The following is a 12,220-nucleotide window of genomic DNA, read 5'->3' as shown; positions in this document are numbered from 1 at the left end:
AAATTGATGTTTTATGGAATTTTGTGAATTTATGTAATTTGGAATACCACAAATAACTGATAAGTGCAAATGGCACTGCATTGCCTAACTATCCAGTGCTGAATAGACAGACATAGCAATAAATGCGAAAGTAACTCTGTCTGTCTGTGTGCTCTCTGTCTCGCTTTCACGCCTAAACCAATCAACCGATTTTGATTAAATTTGGCAGAGAGATAGTTTGGAGTCCCGGGAAAGGACATTGGATAGTTTTTATCCCGGTTTTTGAAACAGGGATGCGCGCGATAAAGTTTTTCTGTGACAGACAAAATTCCACGCGGGCGAAGCCGCGGGCGGAAAGCTAATAATTTAATAAATCCTTGTAACATAAATATTACCCGCTACATTCGTTCTTTTTTTCCAGATCTAATGACAATTTGTGAATTCAACATCTTACGATCCTTCGTTAGCAAAAATCAAACCTAAATAACTAATAAATCAATCACATTCGTAGGTGAGTTATGAATTAGATTATAAAATAAATTATGTAAATGTTGTTTTTTTTTTAAATTAGTATGCAATGAAAAGAGGAAAATTTTGAATTTACCATTTTTCAATCATGAATATACCTACTTAAAATTATGTAACTTTGTCTTTTTAATTTAATATCCCAACTTTTGGAATGACCTTTTTGATCTTAAAAAAAAATGAATTATTTTATTATTATTTTGTAAGCAAGTTATTTAAAAAAAATTGTTGATGTAGTAATACCTATTTTATTATTGATGATTGATGAATTGATGAAGTCCTAAAACGTAACTTGTACTAATCTATCTATATCCTATCTATATCTATCTAATCTAGGGCCAATCATTAATTTTTAAACTGTGCGTTATGTACGATTAAAATGACTGATTCCCAAAAAATAATGATTTTATGTGTTGATGCACGTCATTAGATACTTCATTACTTCTCAAATAACTGACTGAACTGTCTGTGTTATCTTTAAGCACTGGCTTACAGCGGTTTGTGTGTGTAGTGAAAAATCGGCCTACGGTACGGTAGGTACCGTACTGTACGTGTGACGGTTGGTTGTGCCCGATTACTGTACAGTACAGTGCAAGCCCGATCGTCTCGCTTACGGTTCGTCCTGGACTTCTAGTGTACGATTGGCTAAATTACGCTTTCATTTGTTTGTGAAGACTTGAAGAAATTTATTTAATTGCTCTTAAAAATATTAAACACTTTTAACAAATGCAATATGGTTTGTACAGAGAATAATTTTGATGGTGCTGGCTAAGGGGAGGTTGGAGGCCATTAAAGGTTGTGAAGCCCCGCTTCTTTGTCAATACGATAACAAAACCTTTAATTTTAAATATTTTGGAAGTTAACTGTAAATATCAATTAATTTGCACGCAAGTCACTCAGTGTCGCAAACTATTCACATTGTCCTACCCGTAGTATCGCCGTATCGTATCAAAAGCATCGAAGTATCGATAGAACTTTATGTGCATGATTATTCCTGATACTTAAGTAAAATAATTTTACTATAAATAATACTAAACCATCGATATCATACTTATTTAGCCATCTCTAAAATGGTCAATACCTTTTTTTGCTTTAACTATCGATAAATCGATCAATCAACTGAAAATAGTATTGTATCGTCCGAATTAGTTTGGAATCTTAAAAAATATATAAAGCCAAATCATCTTTACAGGTTGTACCATGAAGAGCCACAGTAAAGACACACGGTGAAGCGGCGCCTAGTGCCAGAAGACAATGGCAGGCAAGTCTCTTTCACGCGGCCCAATGAGACGCGTAGACTTTTCCTTCCACAGTGATAGGTAGGATATTAAACTGAAGGAATATCGTAATAGCACATTAGACATCTAGCATACAAGTAGCAGCGTTCACGTCCTGTACACTAATCATAAAAATATAGCAAACAAACCTGTCATTTGGTAATAAGTTAGTCTCCTTGACCCATTTATAATCAGCTAAACAACACATTTTATTTGCTAAATTAACTTAGAATATATTTTAACACTTAATTGTATGCTGTCCATTTAGCTAAAGTTCTCGTTCACTCTTTCACCATCTGCACAAGTAGTTACCTACCTAGTTATATCATCATCAGTCACAAATTAATTTGTAAAACCCTTTTTAAGTTCAATATAATTTCTTACCATCATCGGTTTTTGAGCTGGTTTCAATAACTGTTTTTTTGTTACAGAATCTAAAAAAAGATATGAAATCATTCCAGAAGTCAAATATGACCCTAATATAATTGTGGTTTCGGACAGCGAGGATGGAGATGATAACAAACAGACATTAGCGGGACTGAGTGTACGGCCCCTTTCCACCTCGCCGACATTAACCATAATATCTAAAACGGCTGGATATCTACAAAACCAAGACATTCCTGAAATAGTGACTCCGCCTGGAGACGAAGATTTGTTGCAGCAGTTGTTCCCAGGGGTAGCGGAACCGACGAGGCATTGGAAGTGGCTCTCGGAATCGCCGCGGTCGCCGTCAAACTCGCCTACTCGATCGTTAGCAAAGTCGCCTGTACAATCGCGGTTGAAATCCGTTTCCAAGCCCTCTTCAAAAAAGGCATCAACGATGTCGACTTCTGATCAGGAAGACTCGTCTTCAAAAGAAAGCTCGCGTTCTACGAGTAACTCTAGTTCGCGTTCTAACTCCCCAACACAGCAGTCGCCCCCACCTTCACATCGATCGCGAGCGGAGCTCAAGCCATCGAATATGTCAGCTCATAAGCAGGAGCGCTACTTGCCTCCTAAAGCAATTTCACGTTCCAGTTCGTCCTCAAGTTCTTCAAGTTCCGTAAGGTCCTCAAGTTCCTCAACACAAACGCAGTCGCCGCCGCGATCGCGGCGAGCCCGAGAAGTGGTATCGTCAACAAATATGTCATCCCCTAATCAGCGGGGCAACTTACCTTCAAAGGCGAAGTCGCTTTCACAGACTAACTCATCTCTACGCTCCCCAACACCAACGCAATCGCCGTCGGTGTCGCCAAATGCGCGGACCAACTCTATGTCACCGTCGCCAAAGTCTTCGACACAGATGCCTTCAACCAAGTATACAAAATCTTCGTTTTCGAACTCGAAACCGCAATCAAAAACGCATACAACGCTTTGTTATAAATTTACGTTGCCGACGAAAACCTCAAATAACAATAATAAGACCCACTCCAAAAGGGATATACGTTCCCCGCAGTTACCAGCATCTCAACAGTCCCCTTCTCGCTCATATGCGCATTCTACTTCTACGGAAGTACTGTCCCGGCAGTCACCAGCATCTCCACAGTCCTCTACTCGCTTACGTGCGCATTCTAGGTCCTCAAATAAAAAGACCCACTCTAGAAGGGAAACTGTTACGTCAGAAGTACTGTTTCCGCAGTCGCCAGTATCTCCACAGTCCCCTACTCGCTTATGTGCGCATTCTAGGTCCTCAAATAAAAAGACCCACTCAAAAAGGGAAACTGTTACGTCAGAAGTACTGTCTCCGCAGTCGCCAGCATCTCAACAGTCCCCTTCTCGCTCATATGCGCATTCTACTTCTACGGAAGTACTGTCCCGGCAGTCACCAGCATCTCCACAGTCCNCGTTGTATGGAAGTTTCCACACCCTGAAGTAACTGTCAAACACAGCTGTTTGTTTGTTGGTCTTGGTGGTTTTTTGGTGTGCTTGTTGTAAAGTTGTAAACACAAAATAAAACTTAAGTGAGTGTTTTTCCGCGTTTTTGATTCAGAATAAATAAAAACATAGCAATACAAGCCACCATTGTTAGCAACAATACAAACCAGCATAATAAGTTCATATATGTTACAGTACGTACCTATCTAATGTAACATCTCTTTTATATTTTCAGATGATGAGATGAAACCTTTGATAACATGAGTACAGGAAATGTTACAGATGACTTTGTCGGTTGTTTAACCCAACAGTTAAGTGAGTTTGAACTTTTGAAGTCAATGTATCCAAATAACAATGATATAGTTTTAACCGACAATAAGAGTTTAGATGCAATTCAAAACTTTTTGGATAATCCTACTGAGTATACACCTAGTCATCTAGACTTTACTATAAATTTGTTTATAAAGGAATTGAAATTAGAAATGTGCATTAATTTGCCAAGTTTATATCCTGAGGAAGAGCCAGATATATTCATCAGGTGCAATCAGTTAAATCGGCACCAGGAAACAAAACTCAACTATGAATTATCAAATTTTATCAAGACAAATCATTTAGGAGAAGTCTGTTTATATGATGCAATATCTTGGTTACAAGAAAATATTGAAAATTTTTATGCTCCAAGTGGTGTTTCTGAACAAAACACTGTTAATGAAGAAACTGCAGATGATAATATAAAAGACAGGAACTATGTGAGGCTGTGGATTTACTCACACCATATTTATAACAAGAAGAAACGAGAAGAAGTTGTTAAAAAAGCTAGAGAATTAAAATTAACCGGATTTTGCTTGTCAGGCAAACCAGGTATTGTTTGTATTGAAGGTCATAATTGTGATTGTTATGAATGGTGGAAAGACATAAAATCAATGAATTGGAAGAATATTGTTATAAGAAAATCTGAAGATTTTTCAGCTCCACAAAATAAATTTGTAAATTTTGAAGAAATACAATTAAGTATGACAGACTTTTCCAAATACATGGACAAACTTGGATTCAGTCAAACATTTAATGAATTATTTGGATTAATAAATGATAAGTAACAATTTTATTTATGTAGGTAGGTACTTCTTCTTTTTTATTTTACCCAACACATTCACATGTGTGTTTCGTCTTGTATATTCCCAGTTACCGCTAGAAGCAGTCCCCATGAAGATTACAGGGGTGTATGATTACCTCAGATTAAGGATCACTAATGATTACAAATAATGAAGTTACAACTCTCCATCCTTAGCACAAGACTAGATAAAACTTTACCAACGGGAAATCCTACTAATATTTTAAATGCGAAAGTTTGTGTGGATGTCTGGATGTTTGTTACTCTTTCACGCAAAAAGTACTGAACGGATTTTGATGAAACTATACCTTAGTCCTTTAGAAATTTCCCTAAATGTAAACAAATATGGCCAACTGACATTGACGAATTTTTAGTCTATGTCAGTTGATCTACTAGTGATGCGACAAAATCTCTTGTTAATCGCAATTCTGTAAATGTCATTTACGGACTGCAACATACGATTATTATATTTTCAAAGATCGTTTGTATAATTATTAAGATCAAAGCCTCTTGTGATTGATGTTGAGATCAGTAATGTGATCGTCAAAATAGAAAATAGGATCTTCTTAATCAAAGAAAATTTAATTTTCCCTTTTTTATTTGTTTAGGAAATATAATTTAAATTATACTGTGGGTCTAGACAAAGTGCACAATAAAATCGTAAACCAGTCGAAAAGTGGTCGAAAGGCCTTTTTTATGTGACACTGGTCTGTATAATAAAGCTGAATTCAAAGACTTCTTCGCAAAGTGTGTTGTTGCATTAAATGGAGAAAAAATACATTGTTGAATATAACCTTGTTTATATTTTATTTTAAATTAATATTATCAAAGTAATTGGTAATTGAAATAATTGAATACTTGAAATAAAATCGATTAAATTTACAGATTATTATCTATGAATATTGTCTATGACTTACAGATTTTCCAGAGATAGGTCCTAAATTTAAACGTCAAATGTCGATTTGACATTTTAACATGAAGCACAAATTTTCACCATCCAAATATTTTGTTAAAATATTTTGTTTTCAATGTTAGATTTCATATTTGTTTCATCATGAGAATAAAGTTGGTTTCATGAGCTTGTGAAATAATGTGTATGATATTAAGAAAACGTGAGTATTATAGTGTAATTGTGTGCACAAGTGTTTGTTTACATCGATGGAAATTTCTAAAGAATTTAGGATTACAGTATTATTGTTTATAACCCAGAATAACATAAGTAGACTATAATTTATGACGATCTGTGACAAACCAAATTTCACGTGAGTGAAGCCGCGGGCAAAAGCTAGTAGGAAATAAAACAGTAACCCCCTTACTAATAAAAAGAAGTTACACAGTTGTTGAACACTGTTTTAAATTAATGATGTTTCCATACTATCGATTATATGATGTACTAATCGGTAGTAAATTGATGAGTCACAACACTACTTGGTGCAATCATGAAGCTTTATATCTTTAGCTTCATGGGCACAATGGTGTTGTCCCAATGCCCAATCCTGTATTTTTTATCTGTGACTCCTACTGTCATTTGTCATAATTGTCATTTCTGTCAGTCATTTTGTCATTCGTCGCCTGATTTTTTGCTGCTTCCAACAATTTCTGAAAATCACTGAAAACAGAGGAAAAAAGCGTAAAATCCTAATACTTTAATGATTGGCAATAATTAAATTGCAAATTATAAGAATCCAGTGTCTCGTGAATACGCCGTAAAGTATCATCATATTTACACGATGGCATCCCCTCTGGAACAATTTGTAAATAATGTGAGAACGATGTCGGCTTCAGGTTCGTATTCAGATAATAATTATTATCTTTCCCTTCACCACTTTTTTCCATGCTAATATTCTAGTAATCTATTCATATAGGGGTTAGATGTCTGTCAATTTCTGTGTTTTACAGGGAGCTTCCGGGAATTGTGTGAAGTCATAGGGAACTCTGATGAAGTTCTACAGCGTAATAGTGCTCATCTCAATACTGTTTTGGAGACCCTTGACATTCAACAACATTCACTGGGAGTATTGGCAGTATTGGTCGCAAAATTCTCTCTACCACAGGTCAGAATAATATTTATGTACATATAATTATTTTGTTACTTTTATCCTATTTTTACTAATAAATATCTTTTCATGTGCAGGGTTCCAGTGACATTGACAGATCTACTATGTTTCAACAAATACATGATTTTATAAATAATTGTAATGGTGAACAAGTTCGCTTTTCTCCAGACTTGTGTAAGTATCACAGTATTGTTTATATTGACTCTGTTTTCAATTACAAATTAGCATAATCTTGGTAAAAAAAGTACTTTTAACTTTTAATTCTTAAAATTTCAGATGCTGATCTTTGCCACCTCCTCACTGATCATCTAGTAGAGTTGAAACAACCTATCCGAGGAATTGAAATACTAAAAAAGGCCATCAGGAAAATACAGTTGTTTGATTCTCAGCTGACTTCGATCCATGCTGATTTGTGTCAGCTCTGCTTGCTCTCTAAATGTATGAAACCAGCACTTGAGTTTTTAGATACTGATGTTACTGGGATAAGTTCTGAGGTAAAATAAAATTCCTTGATCATAATATACACTTGGTTTCAAAGAAGTTTTAAAAAATATATAAATTTTTTCTTCTTTTATTACAGCTTGGGGGTAATAACGATTCAAAACATTTTCTACTATATTACTATTATGGAGGGATGATCTACACAGCTATGAAAAACTATGATAGGGCTTTGTATTTCTTTGAAGTGGTGGTAACAGTCCCTGCTATGGTTGTCTCCCACATAATGTTGGAAGCTTACAAAAAATACATATTGGTCTCATTTATTTCACATGGAAAGGTATAGTCATAACTTGAAAATTCGAAACTTATAGTAACCTCATTATTTATGATCTTAAATGGATAAAAAAAACATATCTTATTCCAGATTTTTCCTATGCCTAAATATGTACCACAAGTTGTATGCCGTTTTCTAAAACCATTGTCAGTGGCATACCATGAGTTGGCTACATCTCATCATGCAGTGATAAAACATCGAGAAACATTTGTTAGAGACAAAAATATGGGATTAGTAAACCAAGTAAGTAATACTAACCAGTAACCACATGTCATACAGGCAGTCTGTAGTTTCTCTGTGCAAATTTAACTAAAAAATTATACTTACTTTATTTTTATTTCAGGTTCTAAGTTCAATGTATAAGAAAAATATTCAGAGACTTACAAAGACGTTTTTAACTCTGTCTTTGAGTGATGTAGCTGCAAGAGTACAACTGTCAGGTCCTGCACAAGCTGAGACATACATACTCAACATGGTTGGTATCCCTATGAAGTTACAGAAACCATAAAAAACTTTTTACTATTACATAAGTATATTTTTTAAATGATTTAATATTTTTTAGATTGAAGAAGGTGAAATTTACGCAATGATCAATCAAAAAGATGGCATGGTTGTATTTCTTGATAGCCCTGAAAAATATGCTTCTCCTGAAACCTTATGTGTTTTGGAGCAACAAATGGCAGCATGTACGAAACTGCACCAGTATATCCAGGAAATGGATGAACAAATACAAGTTAATCCTCAGGTACATTCACTTATAAAATTATAATAATATCTTATTCTGTTTGTCTTGTGTAGGAAAATATTTAAAGGAATATTTTTTCTTTCAGTATGTAAAGAAATCTGTGGGCAGCCACGATGAAGATATGCCAGCTACTAGTCAAAACTCAAAAACCACTTATACTATGTAAATAAGCAATTTTGTTAGCAACCACAGTACTTCATGATAGTGAAAAAACATGGTCCAAAACAGTTGGCAGTTCATTATACTTTGTAACTTTACATCAAAATCGCACCTTTATGAACTAGGTACAATGATTATGTTAATGTGCTATAAATTAATATCCCTAGTTGTTGTTGCATATCTGAGTGCATTATGTAAATTGCCTGGCTCAATGAACTCATTAATTTTTGTCTGTACAAAATTACATGACTTTCGAATGTTTCGCGCACAACATACATACGTACATCGTCGTAAGGCGATCATTTGGCCTATCAGTCTGTTTGTTTCTATTGTGAAGCTCTGGCAGATAGGAATTCTGAATTTATGTAATCTTTTCAATAATTCTGATAAATAAATAACAAAAGTAAACAAAAAAACATCTTTTATTGAACATATCATAAGTATCTATTCAACCAATTCACCATTTTAGCATAGTAGGTAAATAACAAGCATACATAAAGTTGTAGTTGATAATTAGATAGCTTCATGAACAGCTTCTGTGAAAGCAGTCATACTCTCAATCGGCGTAGCTGGTGTAATGCCATGTCCTAAGTTGGCTATGTATCTGAACTTCCCGAATTTTTGGACCATTGATATGGTTAGATTCCTTACTTCTTCCTGTAATTAAAAAATAAGGATCAAATTGAAATTGATTCTAAGGTTAAGATTGGATGGGTTGATAAAATTTACAAAGATCCCTCTCTTTTTCATGTGTATATTGCAGTTTACTTTCAATAGTATGAATTGATAAGTCAATCCATTGCATACATAAATATATGACAGGATTTTAAAATTATAGTTGTGTGTGGGTTCTGATTGGAGGGGGCAATATCCCTAGATTAAATCCTTTACACACTTTACCTTGGGCTTGTATAAGTCTTGTGGATCAAGGTTTCCTTGTAAAGTGATATTTTCTCCAACAATCTTTCTGGCCTCTACTGGGTCTACTGTCCAGTCTAACCCAATAGTCTCATAGCCCAGTTGAGCTTGGACATCCAAAGAGTGACCACCTCCTTTAGCAAAAACTGTCTAAAAAATTTACATTTATTAATTTATTAGCAAGACATGCTTTAAGTTTGTTATGCATTTAAACAATTTAAATTAATTATTGTTTTAATCATGTTTTAAAAAACATATTATTTACCATTGGCACTTGCTGCAGATTTCTTTCATCAAGTTTTGTTCTTACTCCATCTCTTATTTGCTTCAAATAAGGTGATGATAGTTCTGCAAATTGTTCTTTTGTAAGATGATCGGCACTAGATTCAAACACTTGAAGTAATTGTGCTCCACTGTCAACCTGGAAATATGATTTATACTAAACTAGCTGACCCGGCGAACTTCGTACCGCCTTAGCGTAGAGATTTTCTTTATATTTTTTTCCGTAAAAACCTTGTACAGAGTATTAGAAAACTACAAAAAAAAAGCCAGCCAAATCGGTCAAGCCGTTTTCATGTTATGTTGTGACAACGGAAAACGGGTTTCATTTCATAGATAAGGTTTTATTAAATAAAATTGAGTTTTTTAAGATGATTTCGGTATTCAAGTAAAGCAATAAAAATCTATAAAAAACCTTACCTGCATTACCAAGTAATCCACAATAACTCTCGTCAATAGACTGAGTAGTTTGTGAACATCTTTTGGGTACTTTTCAATCCACTCTTTAGTTTTTGACATTGTTTTGCTGCCACCTCCTTCAATCATGTACCCCATCAAAGTAAACTAAAAAGAAAACCTGTTAAATGCAGTGTTATGCTAGGATACAATATCTACTAAGGTATTGATGTAGCTAATATTTTATAACACTTGTTTAATCGTTTGTTTCATCCAAATGACGTTCAGTGCTGGACAAAATGTAATATTATAACTTACAGGTGCCCCAGTAAATCCAATCAATGGAACTTTCCCTTCAATTTTGTGTCTGGTCAAAGTTATAGCATCACCCACATAACTTAATCTTGATATGGCTCCATCTTCTTTCAAATTCTCTATTTCAGTAGGTGAGTTGAGTGGATGAGGAAAGACTGGACCCTGAAATCAATGGTAATTGAAAATGAACTTTGTTGCATTGATATTAGATAGTTAGGTGTTTAATTTAAGTTATTTACCTGACCAGGATGCATTTCCACTATCATACCTAGAGCTTGAGGGATCACAAGTATGTCACTGAAAATTATTGAAGCATCCAGATGCTCAAATCGTCTGAGTGGCTGTAGCGTCACTTCACACGCGAGCTCTGGTGTCCGACAGACGGTAAAGAAGTCATGTTTTGCTCGTACTTCTTGAAATTCTGGCAGATATCTACCGGCTTGCCGCATCACCCATACTGGAACCTTATCAACCTCCATGCCCCGTGCCGCTCTCAATAGCCGGTCATTTTTTAGTTCAGGAAAGTTCTGCAATGATTGCGTAAATACGATTAGTTTCTGATTAATCAATACACAATGAATATGCAATTATTGTAATTGTTTACATCCGACACTAATACTTACTTTGTTGGTATAGCTCATGTTGTATGTTTCATATACGGCTATTATTAATAATGTAGATATTTGAATACTCAAAGAAGTTATATTGAATAGATATCAATATGCCAGTAATTTATTAAATTAAATAACCCAAAGTTTCTGCCGCACAGAGAAAACTGCCGAGCCTGGAGGGAGGAGGAGCATTGATTGACATTGACATTTAACATCTGTCATCTGTCATTTCTCATAGTGAAGTCCATTTTAAGCCTGTAATCTGTAATCGATAAAAATATTTCTTATTTAATCGATTGTATAATAAAAAAATGTTTTTATTTCGTTTTCTTTAATTTAAACACATTCGTTTTAAATGGATTACATTTCTGAAGTTTAGATACATTAACCGTAGTCCGTGTTCGTATCAGATCGCACTTTTGGGATGCGGAAGAGAGGGCGCTTTAAATGATGTGGTTACCTCTCTAATAGCATTTCTTTTCACGCACCTTGTGTTGGGTAGAATAATAGATATTTTTTCTATTATTTGAAATTAATTATAGTTGATTTTGTTTTTTTTTATTTAGATTTGTTCTGATAAGTATATTAATATTTATCATCTAATTCCCCCAATTATTATATTTATTAGAAACATAGTGCGTGTATCGGAACGAACGGAATTTTGAATTTTCCTTATATTTTTTAAATTCAGAATGCTATGTTGTGAAAATAAGTTTCTTCTTAAAGATGACCCACGCTGAACTGTCCCGCCAAACTCAATGACAGGGGGGCGCTACCATCGTTCAACTTTATGGTTTCCAACATGGCAAAAATCGGAACCAGCGATTCGGTATTGATGTATACACCACCGAAACATTAAAATAAATTGATCTATCTTTTTCATTACCTACCTACCTACCTAAACTAATATTTTATCAACAGATTCCTAAATTCACAGGGTGATTGGATTATACATACTAATTTTATGTCCCATCTGGGAATCGAACCAGAGTAGATTTAATGTAAAATTTAAGAACAAATTAAATGAAAGCATAACTTATTTATGTTCTATAATTTTTACGTCTTTATTTTTGTACGCATATTAATAGTTACGAATTAATCGCTTCAGAATTTTTTTGACCTTTCATGAGTTAGTTTATTTGAAAAGACTATCAAGCCATAATAACAAAACAAAAAACCTCTTTCACGTGAAATTATGTCGCGGAGTTTGCGATGTGAG

General features: G+C 34.5%; 3 protein-coding genes across 3 annotated transcripts; 2 read left to right on the top strand and 1 right to left on the bottom strand.

Annotated features, from left to right (window-relative positions):
- The first annotated feature begins 3,870 nt into the window (after positions 1 to 3,870).
- LOC114352085 (RWD domain-containing protein 2B) lies at positions 3,871 to 5,029 on the top strand. The gene has a single exon (XM_028303543.1). The coding sequence runs from the start codon at positions 3,896 to 3,898 to the stop codon at positions 4,730 to 4,732; it is 837 nt and encodes a 278-aa protein (XP_028159344.1). The 5' UTR covers positions 3,871 to 3,895; the 3' UTR covers positions 4,733 to 5,029.
- Positions 5,030 to 6,289: 1,260 nt separating this feature from the next.
- Positions 6,290 to 8,536, top strand: CSN3 (COP9 signalosome subunit 3). The gene is made up of 9 exons (XM_028303539.1): positions 6,290 to 6,531; positions 6,646 to 6,800; positions 6,881 to 6,977; positions 7,080 to 7,297; positions 7,384 to 7,581; positions 7,669 to 7,821; positions 7,922 to 8,053; positions 8,141 to 8,323; positions 8,409 to 8,536. The coding sequence occupies exons 1-9, from the start codon at positions 6,477 to 6,479 to the stop codon at positions 8,487 to 8,489; spliced, it is 1,272 nt and encodes a 423-aa protein (XP_028159340.1). The 5' UTR covers positions 6,290 to 6,476; the 3' UTR covers positions 8,490 to 8,536.
- Positions 8,537 to 8,886: 350 nt separating this feature from the next.
- Urod (uroporphyrinogen decarboxylase) lies at positions 8,887 to 11,195 on the bottom strand. The gene is made up of 7 exons (XM_028303540.1): positions 11,014 to 11,195; positions 10,630 to 10,917; positions 10,394 to 10,552; positions 10,100 to 10,243; positions 9,666 to 9,821; positions 9,383 to 9,550; positions 8,887 to 9,139 (listed from the first exon to the last, which is right to left on the bottom strand). Exons 1-7 carry the CDS (start codon positions 11,029 to 11,031, stop codon positions 8,996 to 8,998), a joined length of 1,077 nt encoding a protein of 358 aa, XP_028159341.1. The 5' UTR covers positions 11,032 to 11,195; the 3' UTR covers positions 8,887 to 8,995.
- Between the last annotated feature and the right edge of the window lie 1,025 nt (positions 11,196 to 12,220).

This window comes from Ostrinia furnacalis, unplaced genomic scaffold (assembly GCF_004193835.3).
Source record: "Ostrinia furnacalis isolate ACB-3 unplaced genomic scaffold, ASM419383v2 OfSCF1246, whole genome shotgun sequence".
NCBI lineage: Eukaryota > Metazoa > Arthropoda > Insecta > Lepidoptera > Crambidae > Ostrinia > Ostrinia furnacalis.
Note: the sequence above shows the minus strand (reverse complement) of the source record. Positions and strands in the feature narration are given on the sequence as shown.

What these genes read in the sequence shown, in the direction of transcription:
- CSN3 (XM_028303539.1), top strand. Translation starts at nt 6,477, where the DNA reads ATGGCATCCCCTCTGGAACAATTTGTAAATAATGTGAGAACGATGTCG. An exon ending in GAGAACGATGTCGGCTTCAG is followed by an intron (nt 6,532 to 6,645) that starts GTTCGTATTCAG and finishes TGTGTTTTACAG; the next exon opens with GGAGCTTCCGGGAATTGTGT. An exon ending in CAAAATTCTCTCTACCACAG is followed by an intron (nt 6,801 to 6,880) that starts GTCAGAATAATA and finishes TTTCATGTGCAG; the next exon opens with GGTTCCAGTGACATTGACAG.
- Urod (XM_028303540.1), bottom strand. An exon ending in TTGGATTTACTGGGGCACCT is followed by an intron (nt 10,244 to 10,393) that starts GTAAGTTATAAT and finishes TTTTCTTTTTAG; the next exon opens with TTTACTTTGATGGGGTACAT. An exon ending in AAGACTTATACAAGCCCAAG is followed by an intron (nt 9,140 to 9,382) that starts GTAAAGTGTGTA and finishes TTTTAATTACAG; the next exon opens with GAAGAAGTAAGGAATCTAAC.
- LOC114352085 (XM_028303543.1), top strand. Translation starts at nt 3,896, where the DNA reads ATGAGTACAGGAAATGTTACAGATGACTTTGTCGGTTGTTTAACCCAA.